This window comes from Microtus ochrogaster, chromosome 26 (assembly GCF_000317375.1).
Source record: "Microtus ochrogaster isolate Prairie Vole_2 chromosome 26, MicOch1.0, whole genome shotgun sequence".
Taxonomy (NCBI): Eukaryota; Metazoa; Chordata; class Mammalia; order Rodentia; family Cricetidae; genus Microtus; species Microtus ochrogaster.
Genome location: NC_022025.1, coordinates 4779857 through 4800680, shown reverse-complemented (window position 1 = coordinate 4800680; position 20824 = coordinate 4779857). Strand labels below are relative to the sequence as shown.

Below are 20824 nucleotides of genomic sequence, written 5' to 3'. Positions count from 1 at the left end.
CCTTCATAGAGTACCCTTCCTTCATAGAGTATCCTTCCTTCACGGCGTAGCCTTCCTTCACGGTGTAGCCTTCCTTTATGAGGTATCCTTCTTGCATAGGGTATCCTTCATTTTCCTGTTCCAGGAACTTAGACGTTAGGCATTTAGTAAATATTTGAATGAACCCAATACCAGTCCTTCTCTTTGTGTGTTAAATCTTTGGAAAACCAAGTTAGAAGGTGGCACTTTGTCCTTCACAAGAACAGGGACTGGGTACTACAGTAAGCAAGGAGAAAACGACGATCTTTGAGTCCTTGTGTAGCTAAGTGAATTTAAGTGAGCAGGTGGATAAAAGGATGATTTTAGTAGATAAGAAAATTGCTGCAGAGATTTCTATACTAAGTACAGATTTTGTCTATTTGAGGTTTCTGAGCATTTTGTCTGGTTTCTTTTCCCCTTCCGCTAGACCCTGATGAAATAGACTCAGAAGATAGTACTGAACCTCCGCAGAAGAGGCTCTGTCTGTCCTCTGAGGATGACCAGAGCATTGACGACTCTACGCCTTGCATATCAGTTGTTGCACTCCCACGTAAGTCTGCTAATAGCAGAGGTGCCTTCTGAATTAGATATTAACTTGCACCAGTCAGTTGGCATCTCTAGGGAGACTTGAACTCTACTTAGTCAAAAAATCTGTTTTTAAACAAATGCTTAAAGAGTGTTCATTATATACCAACCGCTAAGTAGATGCCTTTACCTATTGTCCAATCTTTTCAACACTTCTTTACTCTCAACCTGCTGCTGTAGGCTTTATAATGAGCCTTTTAAAGAAATAATTTTACTGAGTATTCTGTCTTAACTATACTGAGAGTCTCTTCATTTTTTAAACGGATATGAATATGTATGTTTCCCTGCTTTGTTCAAGAGTATAAGGTTTTTAAACTGCATCTTCCCCCAGCCCATCATGCTGTACAATAGATACTGTTACCATTCACTCACACATGGGGATGAAGAAAGTGAGGCTCAGAGAGAGCACGTTCAGACATTTGCGGGTAGTCTGCTTCCTCTGGCTTTGTACAGTAGATACTGTTACCCTTCACTCCTACATGGGGATGAAGAAAGTGAAGCTCAGAGAGAGCACCACGTTCAGACATTTGCAGGTAGTCTGCTTCCTCTAGCACATGCTTTAGCCTCTTGCCCACCTGCATAGAAGTTTGGTAGGTGCCTCATTTACTTAATCCTAGTGTGGTTTAGTATGGTTAGAGTCTAACAACCTTTAAGGCAGGCTAGATTCCAGACGGAGTGCCATTGGCAGAGGCATACCAGCAACAGCACTAGATCATGTTTCTGATTTGCCTAGGAAAGAATCTGAAGTCCTGTCCCTATAAAGCCAGAGCGATGCCTTCATCTGTTGATGCCACTTTTAACACAAATTGCCGTTTTTGAGATTTCTGATTTTACATATCAGCATCAAATGAAATATCTTTACCTAGATTTAAATATCTTAGCAAGTTGTATGCACAGAGCTAATTATTTCTTAAATTGAACAGAAAATCATTTTATTTCAGTTTACTCTGGATTAAAAAACTGTTAAGGCTAGTATTAGTTTTCAAGTATAACATATTCATGCCTAAAACTTGGAACTAAATGAAGTTTCTTCCTGTCGATTCGTGTTTTTAAATAGCTCCTACTGTGTCTGTCACTGGATCTTAAAGCTTAGTTGGCCTATCTACACAGATACAATCCTATGTGGATATTTTATAAGGCAAAGTTTTTGAACAATCTTTTTGTGAAATTATGACTAGTTAGTTCATTATTTAAATATTTTGTTCATAATCATAGGTTCAGTCTGTACTTGGCACTGTGTTCCATTTTTCTGATATTACGTCTTTGTTCATCACCTGATAAACATGGAGATGTTGACACTATCATGTATGTGATGCTCAATTTGTTCCTCTCATAGAGAACTTAATAAGCTGGTCTCTGAGTATATGTTCTCCATATTTGTAAGAATCGTTGATAAACTTAATTTAGGAAGGTTTCTCTTTAAAAGAAAAATAGTAAGAGCTACAGTAAAATCACAAAGTTTAGCCATTGGCCCCTCAGCCTTTGGCTCTGAGAGTAGCTAAGCTGCCTGTCCTAAGAAGCTGAGGCACAAAAGCAGCCAGCTGGTCCTACCCATCATCCCAGAAAGCAAGCAGGTTGCCCCCTGTAGTTTTGTGAAGGTAACTGTAGTTTGTATACAATGATGGGCATTCTTTTCCTTGTGCTCGCCAGGGTACACTTATCTCTGTCATCAGTTAGCACTCTGTCACACCACCAAGTATATGTGGGCCTACAGGAGTAGAAGTGTTTCCGTGTGGCCTTTAGAAATTAGCAGGTGCTTTCCCTCCATAACCACTCTGGCTGCATCTTGCTTAGAAGGGACCGTACTGCCTTCATCATAGTTGACTGCATCCACCCACAAAAACCGAGAGCAGCTCATGGTGCCTCGGTTCACTAACAAACTATCACTAACTAAGAGAGCTGCATGTTAGCAGGTAGGGTGATCCCACTTATACCCTGTGGTCTAGGTCACCAAGTCACCCATAGGTATTACAAATACTGGTTACAGCTGAGGAAGTTACATAAACATTTAACTACTGTATCTCCCTGGAACCCAAACCAAAGTAGTCCACCCATCCAGTGCCTTAGGGCACATCTCCAGGGGGAGAAACTTTCACTACCTGTAAACCTGGTAAGAACAACTTAATGTGCAGATTTAAAAATGTAATGGATATATGTAGAAAGACATGAAAAGTAAGGTAACACGTTACTGCCAAAAGAATATAGCTAAAGAAAGCAAGTTCAAAGAAAAAAAAACTGCCTTTTTAATAGTTTAAATAATAATCCTAATTCAGTAAAACATAAGAGAATGAAATTAGGAAGGTACCTTTTATTCTAAATAAAAAATTCAGCAAAGGTGTATTATTAAAATATGTAAACTTTGGAGCTAAAGAATATAATAAATGAAATTTTAAAATATAATAGAACTTAAACAAACTAGATCAAACAGAGGAAGGACCTCTGAGTCCATATTTCTGAGCTTGAGGTTATAGTAGTTGTTTAGAAATAACTTAGATTAAAAGAAGAAAGTGGCTGTAAGACTTGTGGTTAAACAAATGATATTATTACTAGTATTTTATAATAGAAGGAAATGGATATATACAAATGGATTTGGCAAAGCAACAGTTGAATATTTTTCAAGTCTTCAATTAGTATATACATCCAGGTCCAAGAACCTCAGAGATTTCTAGTAGATTCATTCAAGAAAGATCTTTTTTGAGGTATGTTATGTCAAACTAACAAAGGCCCGAGACAAGAGCGCCAGCATATATGGGATCTTCTCTAAACTAGCTGCAGACTTCTCAACAGAACTCTTAAAGGCCAGAAAAAGAATAGACATTTAAATTGTACAAATAAATAAATATGTGTGATCAGTAACAACATGAATACGTTGTTCAGCAAAGTCCTAGCATTCAGAAATGAAAAGTGCCTTCCCAAACAAGCTAAACCAGACAGTCCATTTCTGTCGGCCACTGCAGCTTTGTAGTGCTGAGAGACTCCTTCACCACAATCAGAAGGACATCTATCTTTAAAAAATCTTTAAAAAAAAAATAGATCCTGAAAAGCCAATATAAAAGCTCATTTGGGAAAAGCATATATATGGCTTGAATTGATAAATCACTAGACTAATCATAAAAAGACACTCAAAAATCAGACCAAAATGAAAAATTATAATTGATACAAGAGAAATATGAAGAATTAGAGATACCAATATTTTAAAAAAAACTCTAGTTAATAAATGGGAAAACCTCCAAGTGAATAAGTTTTATGGACACATATATCAATACCAAAGTTGAAGCATTGAAGACAGAACATTTGAACAGACCAATAATGGGTAATGAGATAGATCATCTCAGGCCAAATAGAATGGCTGTACTTAAAATGTTTATAAAAGTGCAGAAAAAGAAGGCCTCTTTCACACTATTGGTGGAAGTATAAGTACAGCCATTCTGGAAAACAGCATGAAGATGGCTCCTGGAGTAGAGTTGATAGGTAATCTATCAGGAAATGCCTGCATTTCACATACCCATGATTATAGCACTGCCCACAGTCGCCAGGATGTGGCTTCAGCCTGGGTCCACCCACAGAGGAAGGGAGATGTGGCTCATGGACAGTGTGGAATATTAATCTGGACATAAAAGAATAAAGTGCTGCGGCTAAAGCAACAGCGTATCTTAGGTGAAGTAAGCCAGGCCCGGGAAGCTGAAGAAATTGAATTTTTGGAGGTAGGGAGTAAAACGGTGGGTGGAGTGGGGAGGGGCAGGCTGCAGTGTTGTGTGGTGAAGAAGACTGCTGTTCCCTGTGCAGGGGAGTGGATAACTTAGAGATGAAGGCTACGTCTCACTGAACAGAGACTTATGTGTTAGACTCTATACAGGTTGATTAGCATTAAGATGTATATCTAGCTAGAGACGCAAGTTTTACGTCCTTCTAGTAAAGCAGAAGCTAAAATCACCTCAGTTTAGTCACTAGCTCACTGCTTCTGTGTAGCCTGCCAGTGCATGTATGCCAGGCCCTTTCTTACTCATGGCCACGGTCATTGCCTGTGCGTTGGGTGATTTTTTGAGACCCCAGTCCCTTGCTCTTTGTTCTCCCTTGTTGCTCCATTGTCACTACTCTTGAGTCACTTGCTGCTGTGCATTTGTGATCTTTCAGACCTGTGTCCTGTTGCTCCCCAACTCCAGCTCAGTCCCTCTGTAGTGGTGCTCTGTGATCCCTTTCAGCTCTGGGCCCACGGTCATGCCACTTTCTCATTGTTCCTTCTGCACGTGTCCTTCCTTTCTCCTCACCCAGTGGTAGTGTTGTGACTGCTCATCATATTCAGTCTTGCAGTTACCTTCAGATGCCTTTCCCTTTTCTTTTGTTGTTCTTTGCTTAAGCTATAACCCCATCTAAATTTGGTTTTGCCTATTTATGATTAACACAGCTAATCAAATGGTCTTAGAGAAAGGCAGAATGAACAAACTGGCTTGGCTTTGTAGCCCTCACAAATGGGATATGTGATCTATCAGGACAAGTAACAACAACTCTTGTTCACTCTGAGATCAGTGTTTCATGTCCCAAAATCTGATACCTCACCTTTCTTACTCAGAGACATCCTTGCTTTCTCTTTCAGAGGAAATTGAACTAATGAGAAAATAACTATACATTCCATTGCCACATCTGTCTTTACCTGTGTCTGTATCCTGGTCTTCAGCGGCCAGCTGCGGCTTTTCCATGTACCAGCTCCACGTCTTTGCGTACTCAGATGTAGTTCTCACGTCTGACTTCTAAGTCACTAGTGGCTCATCCTCCACCTGGATGACCTCCTCAGTATAAACACATTGTGAACTGAATCCTTGAAGCCATTTTTGGCCACTGTCCAATAGCCTGTCCTTGCCTTCATGTCTTTTTTTCCTTAACACATCCCAGGGTTTCATCTTTTACCAAAACTTTTTCCTGGGTCTCCAGAGATCTTGTGATTTTTTTTTTTTTTTTTGTCTTATCTGTGAAAAGCTTTTCTCATTACTGGCTTCTAGAAACACCTCTCTCTGGTTTTCTTTCTACATGTCCATCTTTTAGTTTGACTTGTGCACATCCACCAAACTCTTAAATACAGAACACTCCAGCACTCAGACCTGGCGCTTAGACTGCCCCTTCTGTTCTTACTCATTACCTAAGTGATCTTATTTGGTGGTTTTCTCTCTGGTAATGACAGCCCCACTTATTTTAACCAGACTTACCTTAGACATACCTGTTACAGTAGAGTCACCTTCAGGGTTTTCCTGAATTCTTGATATTTGGTAAATATCTCAGTTATTTATTTAAAACTGACTTCCTGAATATTCACGGATGCTTAGTAGTAGTCTGTTCTTGTTGCTTGTACCTAAAGAAGGGGGACAAGTACCTGTCATCCTTGACTTTTCGGTTTCCCACACGTCTAGTGTGTCTTCAAATCTCATTGGTTCCATCATCACTATTCAGAATTTGATCTACTTATGGTTCTACCTAGTCCAAACCCCTGTTCTCTCTTACATTAGAGCATTAGCCTCTTTCAGATGTCTCTAGCCCTTCAGATGTCTTTCGGATGTCTCTAGCCCTTCTGCCCTTCAGGTGTTTTCCTCCCGGCAACAAGAGCAGTACTGTTAAATCAAAGTGTCTGTGTCATTTCTCTGCTCAGACCCATCCTGTGCTTTCTAGTCTCCGAGGTGAGGTTGTCATGGCTGCAGTTGCTTACGAGGTCTCACGGTCTCCTGTTCTTACTGCATCTGCTGTAGCATAGGCTCGGTTGTGCGCATGCCATTCTCAGCGTGCCCTATCGTAGAGCCTTTGGCTTGTCATTCCTTCAGACGCCTCCTGCAAGACACCGCCAGGACCAGCCTTCTTCCTTTGTCCCAAGTCTTATCCCCCAGCTCTCACCTAAAATTCAGACATACTGCTTCGCTTCACCTCATTCCTTTTCCTGCTTTATTTTGTCCCTGGCTTATAAGACTCACCCACTATCGTATCTTGTTTATTATTAGAATATAAGCCCCATGGAAGGACCTTCCTACCTGGCACTCGTGTCTATTAAGCAAATTAATGTGCACTGTATTGTTAAGAAGCATGTTAGGAAATTAGATGGTCACATTCTCCCCGTGGATTTCGTTAGGATAATTAGTTTCTACGATTATTATTGCGGAGATGAATCATTATTTTCTTGAAGTTTCAGAAAATGAGCAGAGCTTTGAGGTGACCATGACGGCAACCACAGAGGTGGCAGATGATGAACTTTCTGAGGGAACTGTGACACAAATTCAGGTATAGTACATCCTTAAACTGGCTTCAGTGAGGGACATGGTTATTACGTGCAGCTTATGCAAGAAATGAAAAGCGTATACTTTCACAGCATTGCAACAATGAAATTAGTGTAAGACCTGTCATTCGGGTTTCCAGTCCCCACGTGCTGTAAGCAAAATTAGATATTTGTTTGCTGTAGAGTGGTGCATGGCTGTTAAAATGGGAAATGATGGGTCTGTATTCGTCTGTGTCCTGAGATCTTTCTTGAGCTGTTAATAGCGTTGATTGTGGTCCTTGTAGAACTAGATATGCGTTTACATGTGTTGTGAGGATGACTGGTGGCCAGGCCTTAACTTCTTAATGTGCTGTCTTAGTGTGGGCCAAATCTGAAATGTGTGTGTGTTCTAAATTTATGTCTGCCTGATTGTGCCTTTTGCTTCATATCATCATTTCATAAACTACTTGGCATTTTTTTTTTTAATTAGAAGCATCAGAACATTTTTATGAAGCACATCTCAGTGGCCTTTCACTTAGGAAATACAAGAGTTCCAGGTTGATATGTAGCATCAAGAGCTGAGAACGCCTCAGACATGTGTCCTATTTCAGTGGGTAGAACTTTTTCAGTTCTCCTAAAGCAGTAGAAAAATCCTTTCTTCTGAACAGGGAATGTCAAATCCTTCCCCTGGTTTTCATTTTGTTTTTGTTTTTTCAAGACAGGGTTTCCCTGTGTAATAGCTCTGGCTGTCCTGGAACTCACTCTGTAGACCAGGCTGGCTTCAAACGCACAGAGATCCACGTGCCTCTGTCTCCTGAGTACTGGGATTAAAGGTGTGTGCCACCACCAGTCCTCAGTGTATACTTCTGACTAATACATGTGTGAGAACATGCAGTTTTCTTCTCTCTGAGATCGTATGATCTCTCTTTAACATGTGTTCTATCCATTTTCCTGCATATTTTGTTATTTCATTTTCTTTAGAGCTAAACAATATCTATTTTATAATTTTTCATTATCTAGTACTATTTTAGTTGATGTTGAAAAGGCATTTGACAAAGTCCAGTGTGCCACCATGGTAAAAGTCCTAGAGACTTTAGAAATAAATGGAACATACATACATATATACATACATAAAGGCTGTATACAACAGTCCTATAGCTAACTTTAGATTAAGTGGAGACAAATTGAGATCATTTCCTCTGAAGTCAGGAATGAAAGAAGGACATACATTTCCCTCTGTTTTTCCTTAGAATGCTTAAAGCATTAACTATAGCAGTTAGACAAGAGAAAAACATAAAAGGACAAAAATAGGAAGAGAAGAAATCAAACTCTCCATTTATAGACCACAGAATATTTTACTTAAAAGACCCTAGTGAGTGGACTGTATCTCCAGTGCTAAAGTAGTAAAAGACTTCTACAACAAAAGACATTAAGATATGAGAAAGGGAAATCACAAAAGAAACTAGACAATGGAAAGATAGTTCATGTTGCTGGGTTGACAAAATTAATACCATGAAAGTGACTTTATTACCACAATCAATTCATAGAATTATGCAATACCTATCTGACCTCCGATGTAAGAACAATGCTGGAGTCATTACAATACCAGACCTCAAATTAATCTGTACAACTATAATGATAAAGACAGCCTGCTGCTGACATAAAAATAGACGAATAGGGGACCTAGTTAAGTAACAAAGCTGTACCCACTTAATTTTTCACAAAGATGCCAAAAGTATACTTTAGAAAAGAAGGTAGCCTACTCATCAGTGTTGCTGGTAAAAGAGTGAAATTCAATTCTATTCTTTCACCTTCTACAAAAATCTATTTAAAAAGACCTGATACATCTAGAAGAAAACATACGAGATGCCTTTCAAGATATTATGGTAGGAAAGAGATTTTGACTAGAACATCATTACACAGGAACTAGCCCCAAGCATCAACAGATGAGTTAGAGTGGGGGTTTACTATCTTGTGAAACTGATGAACTTAAATAGTCAGCTGTAAGAGTTTTGTTTTGTGTTCTTTTCTCAGATGGGGTCTCATTCCATAGCTTAGGCTGACTTCAAACTAGTAGGAGGAGCTCTCTTCCCTGTCTCTCACATGCTGGGATTACAGGCATGGACAGTTGTTAAAACTGGGCATTACATGTGTCTTTTGATAGGTATTAATATATAATATGTATGTCAGATCCTACAGAATTGTAATTGCCTTAGATGACATCTAGTTTGTCTCAGTTCATAACCATTTCGTTTAGTTGTGTTAGAAACTCTTAAATGCATGACACAAGATGAAACGGTTAAGACTTGTTATACTTGTTCCAGTGGTTTCTCACATGCGTGTGTATGTGCGTATTTGTATGTGTATGCATGTGTGCACATGTACATGCTTCAACATACGTGTGAAAGTCAGAAGAAGTGGATTCTCTCCTTCCACAGTATGCATTCTGGGCATTGAATTCAGGTCACCAAGATTGATGGCAGTCAGTCTTTACCTTCGGAGCCTTCTCACTAGCTGTCAGATGATTTCTAGCTAGATTTAAATATTGTCCACAAATAGGCCCTTAAGAAGGGATAGCCATGGAGACATGGCTATTCTCATTGTGTTCTGCTCTTTCACTTGACAGCTTATCTATTTCAAAGAAAAATGGGATTCAGTGTGGCAGTTATCTAAGTTATTCTATTATTAATAAAAATCCAGGAATCAGATAGTAGAATATGAATCTGTTAAACCCAAAAGCAACAGAGAAAAGCCCAGTTCACCTTCCTCTCTGCTTTTCCAAGATCCAGAAAGGGCTGTGAAACTCCTAAGCCCCTCCTCCTTCCTCCCTGTGTCCCTTTTCCACCTGAGTCAGCCAAAAAAAAAAAAAAAAAAAAAAACTCTGGCTTATTCTGGTCACCTGAGCATGAACTCTGTCCTCTGAATTAGGATTCAGTTTAATGACAGTTTCAGGGGACAGAGTGGAAAGTTCTCTTGCAAATTTCCCCCTTTTTGTCTAAATAAAAAGGTAAGGTTTTAACTCTAACATAATAAAACTATGTGCAATAAGGTATTGTCTATATAAAAAGAAAAGGTATTAACTTAAAAAAAGTAAAACTATATACAGTAAGAAAAATATTCGAGCAAGAATTAAATTCACAATGTCCAGTCCATTTGTATTTGGCAAACTCAGAGAAAATACATTATCTATTCACACTTGGTGTGTCCAAAGTTTTGTACCTAATTTACTTTCTATAGTAATTAAGGAAAACTTACTGTAATCTAGTCTTCCACCTCATCAGAAACCCGAAATATATACAGTATTACCTGAGTAAACAGGAACCGCAGAGCAAACAGCTTCCAAAACTGTAGCAATAATAGAGATAACTGGTTGCCTGGACAGTCACCCCAAGATTCCTCTCCATCATTGGGGTACCAGTCTTCAGCCTGGAATGTCTGACAGACTTTTGTGAAGCAGGAAATTTTGAAGGACTGTCTTATCTTGTCCTGGCAAAGCTCAGCAGTCACCTGTGTTCTACTTGTCCAGTATGGATAGCATGCTTGTCAGCAATTGAGGCAAGGGCGGTTTCTTTCAAAAGTGACTTACTTTGCCCGCAATGAAAACAAACTCCAGTGGAGGTTCTTTGATGCCCAGTCCTTTTTTGAAGTAAATTGGTGCTGCCAGGAGCAGATGTGTCTCACTATCAAGAATAGGATGTTATGAAAATATCTTAAGTGGATATTCTATAGGTCTCTGAAGTAGTTGAAGACCATCTATCTATCTAGAATATATATTTGATCTTGAAAACATTTCTAGCATGGTTACAAATTTGATTGCTTGATGACTACTAATCTATATTTAATTATCCTGTATAGTTTTTAATAATAACTTTCAAGGACTAGAAATTTATATTAGATTGCTAAGTGAGCTGGGTAGGTACAATAACTTAAACAAGAGTAGAAACACATACAGTATAAGATCAGTAACCTTAAATTTGTATCAACATACAAAAATATACCAATATAAATGTGTGAGACTAATATTTGCTTTTTTAATTTAAAAGATAATTCAATAATTACCCTTTTATTCTATCAAATCTATGTTCCCTTTTTTCTTTTCAGAACGAGATCCTTAAATCTGATCTCCTTTGTTTAGTTTTTCCTTGTTTTTGACCAATGGCAACTTATAATCAATTCCCCTGTAATAACAAACATCCCTAATTCATCAACTGACCAAAAGCAACCTACCCTATCTATTGGAAATGTGGGTATTGTGTTCCTAAAATTACTTCCTGATGTCTGGGGAAACTAAGATAATGGTCAAGTCCTGAGAGCTGTTCGTCTTGCTGTTATTGATAATGCAGGGCCCATCTGAAGACCTGACTGAGTAGTCTATTAGGCTGGACTGGCAGTCACCTTGATATTTCCTGAGCAGTTTGCAGTCCAAAGCTGATCTTTGAATGTTGTTTGTCAGCTTAGTGGCTTTATCACAATTCAGGTATAATCATCATTTGTGGAACCCCATCATTCTTTTGGATTCAATAGTCGCTGTTAGAAATGGTCACAGTTCACTGCGGGAAACTTAACATTTTAAATGTTATATGCAGCAGATCTTGGAGAGGTTAAAGGACCCCAGTTTATTAAATATGTCTGGGATACACAAGCTTAGTTCCTAATTACTTGCTTTAGACTCAAGTCTAAAATCATTTTCAGGAAGCTAGAAGCCTAGATCTAAAATTAGTTATGCTATATGACCATTATTGTGGCAACAAAAAGTTTATTTTATATATACTACATATATAGTATATTTATAATAAACTTTGAGATGTTTATACCTTAAGAAAAGTTTTGAAGAATCAAAATAAACCCAAGAGATTATGAGATTAGTGACAATAGAATAGTTACTTAATTTTTTTTTCTTCTGTTCCATACCAGGTGGCTCTTCTGACATGAGACAGAGACTTTAGATTTTTCTTTAGCAACCATGCTTGGGTTTATAGAAAGAGAGCAATACTCCAACTCCAAAGCCAGCTTTAGTTTTTGATTGAGTTGGGACTATAAATAGATCATTTGGTTTACATGTCTATAGGTTACAGCAGAAACAAGTATTTGGGAAGATGTCTGAAATTTTAGCCTGTTGGAAATGTTTTTTTTTTTTTCCAATCTGATCAGATGAAAGGCATTTGTTAGTCTTATAAGGTAGTTTTTTGATTGAATGACCAAGTCTTTTGATGAACTGTCACCTCTCCTCTTCATGAGGTCTCTCCTGTATGCATCTAATCTCTATCAATCTTGATAGTATCCATAGCATTTCTGATTCTGTGGAAACACAAGCAAAATCTTTCCCCAACAAGTACCATGTAATCTATCTCTGGGAGTCTTTATTACTGCTTTCTGTTTATTAAGCATATATTTTAAAGTTTAAAATTTTAAAGCATATATTCTACAACTGCTTATCCCATAGGAGTGTGTGGTAGACTTGTAATATGCGTTACATTACAATATGTGAAAACTTTCATTTTACTAGAGACATGTGCTACAGCATCACCAGTCTTAATTTGTACAGATGTACCCATAATGGCCATGACTTCTAATAAATGTGTAATTATGGAATCAGTGGTTGCTCATTGAATTCCTAAATATGTAGCTATGGTACAGTGCACATATTTTAGTTTTCAAAACTGTAAAATAAAACATATCCATTTGCCAAATATCAATTTTTTTAAAAAGATATTTATTTATTTATTTATTTATTTATTTATTTATTTATTTATTTATTTATGCAGTATCCTTCCTGTAGGCCAGAAGAGGGCACCAGATCTCATTATAGGCTGTTGTGAGCCACCATGTGGTTGCTGGGAATTGAACTCAGGACCTCTGGAAGAGCAGTCAGTGCTCTTAACCACTGAGCCATCTCTCCAGCCTGAAATATAAATTCTTGAAGTATTTTTTGAGTTACTTCCTATAGGTAATGGAGTTTCATTATACACAGAGCAAGTAGGGCACTTCATTATAATTTCCTTGGCTTGTTGCCAAGTGATAGAAAAGTCTTCCTTCAAACCTTTGCTGTTAACATGGTGTTTCTTAAGAAATTCTGAGCCGTCTGGTACATTTCCTACCAATAGCTGGTCCATTCCATCATTACCTGTGCTCGAGAGCCTGGTAGACCCCTACGGGGTCTGATATGTGTTGTGTACAAGGAAAGATATCTATTTCTGATCACTTTGTTATAGTTAATTCTGAATCATCTGGAGTAAGTTCAGCAGTTTTAATATGTAAAACTTGAGCATATTGAGAATCAGTAACTATTTTAAGAGGTTCTGGAAAAATCTAATGATACCATCAGAATCCCGTATAATTCTGACTTTTAACCTAAATCATAAGGGCTTTGAGCCATTTTACTTAACTTTTCTGACTTAGAGCCTGTTTTTCCTGATTTATTTGCATCAGTATAGAATGTAGGGGCTCCAAAAGTTGGTATTTCTTTTATTATATCAGGGAGAATCCTAATTAGTTCTTTCTATAAAATGAAATCTCTTGCTTTTGTGATATTTGTTGCTAATCTCTCCCTGAAAAATATACTGCAAGAAAATATTCATTTTCTGCCCATAATGAGGCAATTTCAACATTAATAAAATAGCTCTTTAATTTTTTGCTCTGTGTGGTAAAACTGTCCACTCTAAAATATTGTCTTCTTTCTGTATAAGAATTCCTGTGGCAGAATGTGTAATGGTAAAAAGAACCAGAATACAGTACAGCTCAGGATCCAACGATCCACATGCACATCCTATAATTTCATTTCTAACAAACCCAGTTCTCTCTCGGCCTCAGCTGATAATTTTCTTGGACTATTTAAGTTGTTTTCACCTGGTCAGGTTTTAAAAAGTTACTTAGTTCTTGAGTTGTCAATCCAGTTGGGGACTGTAGCCAGTTAATATCTCCTAACAATTTTTGAAAATCATTAAGAGATTGTCATCAATCTCTCCTGATTTATACTTTCTCTGGTTGAATTTTTTTAAAGCCTATCTTTTATCCTAAATGACTAATAGGGTCTTCCTATTTTTTTCAGGAATTTGTGACTGTTCTTTAAAGTATCTTTTTTTTCCATTTTGGTTTTTCTTGACAGAATTTCTTTTATTATGTATATAGTGTTCTCCCTGTATGTCTGCCTGAAGGCCAGCAGAGGGCACCAGATCTCAGTAGGAATGGTTGTGAGCCACCATGCTGGTGCTGGAACTTGAACTCAGGACCTCTGGAAGAGCAACCCGTGTTCTTAACCTCTGAGCCATTTCTCCAGCACAACAATACCTTCTAATATTTCTCTCAGAAGCATTATTTTGTGGTTTGTTTTTGAGATTGGAGGAACACTGCTGCAACATGCATCCCCATAAATTCATTGCTGTGTTAGCCATATGTAGTTTTAATTTTAATGTTCCCATCTGTCCTTCTGACTGTATATACTTGACCCATGTTGTACATTTTTTATCTGAGATAAAGTTCCAATCCCAAGAAGCTGAACATTTACATCCTAAAAGGCTAGTGTGGATGCCAAGATTTGGGTGAAATTATTATGTCTGCACCTGTGTCTACCAAACCCTCAATTTCAACGCCATTTTTATGTATGCTTTTTGTTTTGGTCTCTGGTTATTTTTAGCAGTTTATCAAAATACTTGTTTTGTGGTCTCTCCTGAACTTCTTGCTGTCTTTGGTCACATCCAGAGCAGTGTGGTTTTTAACAACAGGTAGTAAATCTTTTAAAGCATGCCCAGGGTCAAGACTGTTCTGTGTAGCTTTGTTCCTCCCTATGTAGACGTAGTCTGATAACCTTTTATGAAGAGACTATATTGAGTGAGAGGAAATCCCCCTGAGGACATTAGCCTTAACAGCCAAGGAAGGGAGACTGCTCTCTCCCATGTGAAGCTCTCAGCAACTGGATAGAAAAGTTCATTTTCTATACAAAATGCCCAAATGATTTTGGAGTATCTTTTTTTTTGTTAGGTTGATTGTTTTTCTTTTTCTTTTGAGATAGGATCTTGTTATGTAACTCCAGCTGTCCTGGAACTCACTTTTAGACCAAACTGGCTTTGAACTCACAGAGATCTGCCTGGCTCTGCCTTTGCCTCCCAAGTGCTGGGATTAAAGGCATGTGCAACTGCACCCAGCTTGTAATATCTTATTATTATTTTCTAAAACAGAAGGTATATAACCCAGGCTGGGAAGCCAACATCCTGCCTCAGCCTCCCGATGCCAGGATTCTAGATATATGCCTCAACACCCAGCTTCCCCAAATGATTGTATTCACCTAATGTATAAAAAGCTGCAGCCAGTGTACACATAAAATTGAATTATTATGTTAGAATTTTATAATTCCTAGCCTCAACAAATGTAAATCCACTTGGGCATTAATCAAGCTTCTAAACCCCCCCTCCCTTTTTCTTTTTAAAGATTTTACAGAATGATCAACTAGATGAAATATCTCCATTGGGCACTGAGGAAGTTTCAGCAGTTAGCCAAGCATGGTTTACAACTAAAGAAGATAAGGATTCTCTCACCAACAAAGGTAAGATAAGCTGAATATAGGATCCTAATAGCAGAAGCCTTGGGACTAGAAAGGCTTGTTGTCATTAAGATTCTGGATTGAGACATCCTTGGTGGAACCAAGTAATGTAATTGAACTTTCTATTGGATTTAAATTTCACCATGAATGATGCCATAATGCCACCAGTTTACAATAACTGGTACCTTTGTATTTCTGATACAGATTCAGTTTTACATGTTATTTTTAAACAGATATGCTGTGGTGGCATTTAAGAGGCAATTCAGTTACTGTGTAAGAGGAGAAAGTGAACTTTTCTTGTGTCTTTGAGAGTCTCTTAGAAGCTTAAACATGAGAACGTTTACATTGTTGCTATGCTGCTCACCAGCGCATCTGGGGAAGCTGTTGTCAAAAAACAAGAACTGTGGGGTTCACTGTGCTCCTCCAGGGGAGAGACACAGATGAGTGAATGGCCTCAGCCACAGTACAGTAAACACTCCTAACAGTTTGCCTGCGAGCTGGCTTTTTATGTTTAGCTCTAGAATCTTTAGTCTTTTTTTTTTTTTTTTTGGCCTATAAAATTAATTTTTTATGAAAGAAACTTTTCCAAAATCTTTTGAGTACGATTTGACTCTCCTCTTATCTCAGCAGTGTTACACTTCCACAAGAGAAGTAGTACTTTAACAATCGGTTTATTCAGTAAGGTTACGGTAGTTACTGCACTCCAGGACATTTCAGTTGAATAGAGTACTTGGCTAACCCAGTTCTGTTCTCAGTGGCAATTTTATCACAAAAGAAATATGTTGTGTTTTATTCCTCTCAAAGGGTAATTTTTGTGTAATAGTTCTTTTATTTGTATTACACTAATTTCTTTTAAAGGACATAAATGGAAGCAGGGAATGTGGTCCAAGGAAGAAATCGATATTTTGATGAACAACATCGAGCGCTATCTAAAGGTACCCCATGATACGGTTTTCACAGTTCAGTAATTGGTTCACGGGTGATTTCAGGTAGTAGTTTGTGTAATTACTATGAATGTCTCACTAATTTTTATAACAGAAAATTGATGTCTTAATAATTTCAAGATCCGTGACTATATTTTTCTATTTTTAAAGCAGATTTTGAATTTTCATCACAAAGTAGCCTTAGTTGCTGGCTGAAATTAGGACAAAAATGTTCATTGCTACTCGACTTGTAAGCCCCCCATTGTCTTTCAGGCAGGCTGTGAGTTAGCTTGTCCCTGCCTGGGGGTTTGCTTCTTTTTTCAGCTTAACTCATGCTAGTGCTATTGCTTTTTAAACAAACAAACAAAAACAACTTTAAGTTCATTGGCATAGGCTTGTAATCCTGGTCATCTTCACTAAATGTCATTGAATGTAGAGTTTTTGAGGAGTTAACGGAAACAGGAATCCTCTCAGTACATACTATCGAATTATCTGTCTGAGCAAAAAAGGAAACAAAAAATGATATGCAAGGTTTCTACCATGCAAATGATGTGCATGAGATGGACCTTAAGAGTTCAGGGAAGAGTTGTTTCCCAGGATTGGAACAATTAAGCAAAAATAAGAATTTGATTTGTTTTTGAGGCAGGGTCTTACTCTGTTGCCTGGGTTGACTTGTAATCCTGGCTAGCTTTGGGCTTGTGGCAGTCCTTGTCAGCCTTGTGGTGCTATTACAGACAGTTCCTGTCTGTACCAAGGTATGCGCTGAGTCTTGAAAGACTGTGAGCTAAGAGTGGCCAAGTGTAGCTTACATTGTGTATGGTGCTAACTGTAACCCTACAGCTGGAAACAAGAAAAGTAGCCTTGCCACAGCTGCCATAAAGTATAGGTAAAGTAAGTACAACATATTGTACAGGAAGTGGGAAATAATAAAACCTTAAAGAAAATCTGATAGCTTAGTTAGATGGTAGATTGGTAGTGGAGACCTATACACTTCTTACAGAGTCCTCACCAGAGCCTTGCTGCATGCCTTCGAGGTGGTATAATTCAGATATTTTAAGTGTAGATTGTTAGCATGGCTTGGGATAGAGGAGTATGCATTCTTTATTTAGCTATTAGCATTGTTTGACATATATAATAAAAACATTGTCGCCTACCACATTTGTATTCGTAAGCTGAATTTTACTGCTAAGGTAAGCTTTGTAAACTGTAAGCTTAAAAAAAACTTCCACAGGGTGGTGGTGGCACACTCCCTTAATCGCAGCACTCGGGAGGCAAAGGCAGGCAGATCTCTGTGCGTTCAAGTCCAGCTTGGTCTACAAGAGCTAGTTCCAGGGCAGACTCCAAAGCTACAGCAAAACCCTGTCTCAAAAACCAAAACAAGAGCCGGGCAGTGGTGGCGCACCCCTTAATCCCAGCACTCGGGAGGCAGAGGCAGGCGGATTTCTGTGAGTTCGAGGCCAGCCTGGACTACAAAAGCTAGTTTTAGGACAGGAACCAAAAAGCTACGGAGAAACCCTGTCTCGAATAATAAAAAAAGAAAAACCTTCCATTCTTTATTATAAATTCTCTACAAATGATGGACGAAAGTTCTTTTACCAAAGCTGTTTTGAAGAAACAAGTCAATAAATGTTGAAAAGTGCAGTTGTCCACTGGTCCCATACACTGAGGAACTGAGGGTGCTATAGACAGTGACTAAATGCTTTACCTGGTGGAGGCGGCATAGATGGCCAGATTTGGAGAATTAGAAAAATGGTGTCTGACCTAGCCGCTCTGAGTAGATAGATGGTCTCCAAGGCACAGCAGACTAGGGGAGCAGAAGGGAGATGGGATTACTGACGCGGGTTGCTGTTAGCTCATGTGGAGAGTGATGGTGGAATTGACACGAGTGGGCAGTGTGGAGGGTCCGGAAGGAGGAAAGATAACATTGTTTTTAACTCTTCATCTTCTCAGATGCTTAGGCGCCACATTTTAACAGGGCATTCTCATTGGTTAAGTGTCAGATAGCCCAAATGCTGGGCACAATGATAATGAAACTGCTACAACAGAAACGAGGACCGCATGCTTGATTCGTGCTGTCGCGCAGTGCCAAGCACACAGTGCTTGCATTTACCTGGGTTTAATTGCGATTCTGAGACTATGAATGAAAGGAGTCTAAACTTACGGAAACGATGTACCACTGCCATTTTACTGGATTTTGACATTTATGTAAGAAGATGGTATTTCATAAATTGTTTCTCTTGCTCAGTATTGTGATTTTTTTGCTATTGACTTGTTTCAATGTATTTTACTATACAAATATATTTCAGGTTGCTCATTACACAGGAATTACTTATTTTCATTCTTTTTAGGTTGATTTTTGAAGTAAAACAATTTTAGATGGTTATTGACCATTGTATTTCTTTTTAAATTCCTCTTTGTATTTTCTACCCATTTTGCTATGGGTTTTGTTTTGTTTCCTGCTAGATGTTCATAACATTTGGTGTATCTCAAGGGTTTATAGGTAATTCATTACAGAAACCTTTTCATAATTTAGGGCCTTTTCTTTTTTTTTTGAATAACATATAATGAACAAACATTCTTAATTTCAGTATTTTAAACTTGATTTTGCATGCTTGTGTAAGATAGCATCTCATATGTATGAATCTATTTTTATTTATTGTCCTGATAATACTTTATAATTTTGTACTTAATATCTCCCTCCCCAACTAATATGAAATAGGTCTTCCGTTCTTTTTTATATGGATGGCAGTTTCCCCAGCATTTTGTATAGGGTGAAAGTACTTCTCCCAAGTTCTTTCTAGTTTTATCTTCTTGTTATTACCTTAACCAGTACCAGGTTAACACAAGCTTGAACAGTCTTAATACCTGACAGGGCAAGCCCCTTTGTGAATTTCTTGGCTATTTTTAGCCCTCTTTTCTTAAAAAGTTAGTTTTTAGAGAATGAAATCCTGAGAGAATTTTTATTGGAATTATACTGACTCTCTTTGTAAAAGAATTATATTTTTTAAAATTCTATATTGTCCATAGAAGACATAAGCTTTGTATAGAAATGCAAATGTCTATTTATTGATTTGGTATTCAGCAACTTGATACAGTGCTTGTTCGTTTGTTTTTCTCAAAACCTTTGTGGCTACCTATGTATATGATATCCCCTATAAATAATTCTCTTGAGTATATATTTCCGAAATGTTCTTTTATCAGGTCTGCAGCTTACCTTGATTCAGTATGAGTTTTGTCATTTAGAGTATTTTCTACCTATTTTGAAATTTACATGTTTTCTGTAAATGTGCTGATATCAGCCATCAGTAATGATTGTTCTGAAAACGTACAGCAGCCTCTGCTCATCAGCTCTCGGTTCTGCCCTAAACTAGTGGGGCTCCAGGGCTGTCACGATGAGTAAGCTTTAAGCCTTGCCCCCAGATGATTTTCTGAAATGTTCCTCATTGGGTTTTGTTACTGAGGGTATGTTAGCCTAATAAAATCATAAATTATCTCCAGTTACTTTCTCTTAAATGTTTGGTAGTGTTTATTCATAATACCACCTAGATCTAGAACTTTCATTATGGTGAGATTAATAGTACCAGGTTTTTGTTTTTTTTTTTTAAAGTTTCTGTTTATGTGTCTTTGATTTTCTATCTTTTCCAGAATCCGTTTTGGTAAGTTGACTGTTTTTAGGAGTGTGGTCACTTTATGTAAATTTAGACTTATAAAATTGTTCATAGTGATCATTTGTTGTCAGTCTCTGTAGTGTCTCTTCTTAGGCCACATTTCTTTCATCTCTAGTATGTGTGCCTTTCCTTTTTGCCAGAAATAGATCATTTCAAAATTTATTTTTAATTCATCCTTTCAAAGAACCATTTGAAACTTACCTTTCATTTTGTTTTGATTTCCTTGTACTTGTTTCGAGTTTATTTTTAATTTTTTTATAAATTTAAAATGAAATTTAAACAGAAGTTTAAAATTTAAACTGAAATTGAGTTGTTTGAATTGGGTAGTTTATTTTTGGTGCCCTTCAGTAATACTTGAGTAACTACTGCAGCACTTTAAGGTTTATTTAGAGCGTGGACTGACTAGCAGTGGTCTTTCTCTCAGGGTCACTGTGGACCGGTAGCGTTAAAACTGCTGTCAAAGCAGAGTACATCCACATGCATTGTATCAGCAATCCCTAAATCAAAGAACTGTAACCCATTTAGGCACGCGGAATAAAAGATGCTACAGAAATCATCTTTGAGATGTCAAAAGACGAAAGGAAAGATTTCTACAGGACGATAGCGTGGGGGCTGAACCGGCCTTTGTTTGCGGTTTACAGACGAGTGCTGCGCATGTATGACGACAGGAACCACGTGGGAAAGTACGGACGCTGGCGGGGCCACGTGTTCACGTGACTGGGAAAGAGATGGGGGCCCGTGAATCCTTATTGATACTTTTATCCTACAAGTGTTAGCATGTGGAGAAACCTCTGAATAGGACTTCTTTAGAAATTAGAAAGCTGAACTACTTTACGTAGATTAACTTGATTGAATTTACTCT

General features: G+C 37.9%; 1 protein-coding gene across 10 annotated transcripts in view; it reads left to right on the top strand.

Annotated features, from left to right (window-relative positions):
• The window catches only part of Dmtf1 (cyclin D binding myb like transcription factor 1), a 48312-nt gene that overhangs the window by 12500 nt on the left and 14988 nt on the right, over positions 1 to 20824 (top strand). For 9 of the 10 annotated variants that reach the window (XM_005358317.2, XM_013350440.2, XM_026784661.1 and 6 more), the window contains 5 exons: positions 446 to 568; positions 6767 to 6861; positions 15260 to 15374; positions 16230 to 16306; positions 20488 to 20645. In XM_005358317.2, coding sequence (XP_005358374.1) covers positions 446 to 568; positions 6767 to 6861; positions 15260 to 15374; positions 16230 to 16306; positions 20488 to 20645 — 568 coding nt within the window. The remainder of the gene's footprint in view (positions 1 to 445; positions 569 to 6766; positions 6862 to 15259; positions 15375 to 16229; positions 16307 to 20487; positions 20646 to 20824) is intronic. The other variant, XM_005358320.3, reaches the window with a different exon arrangement.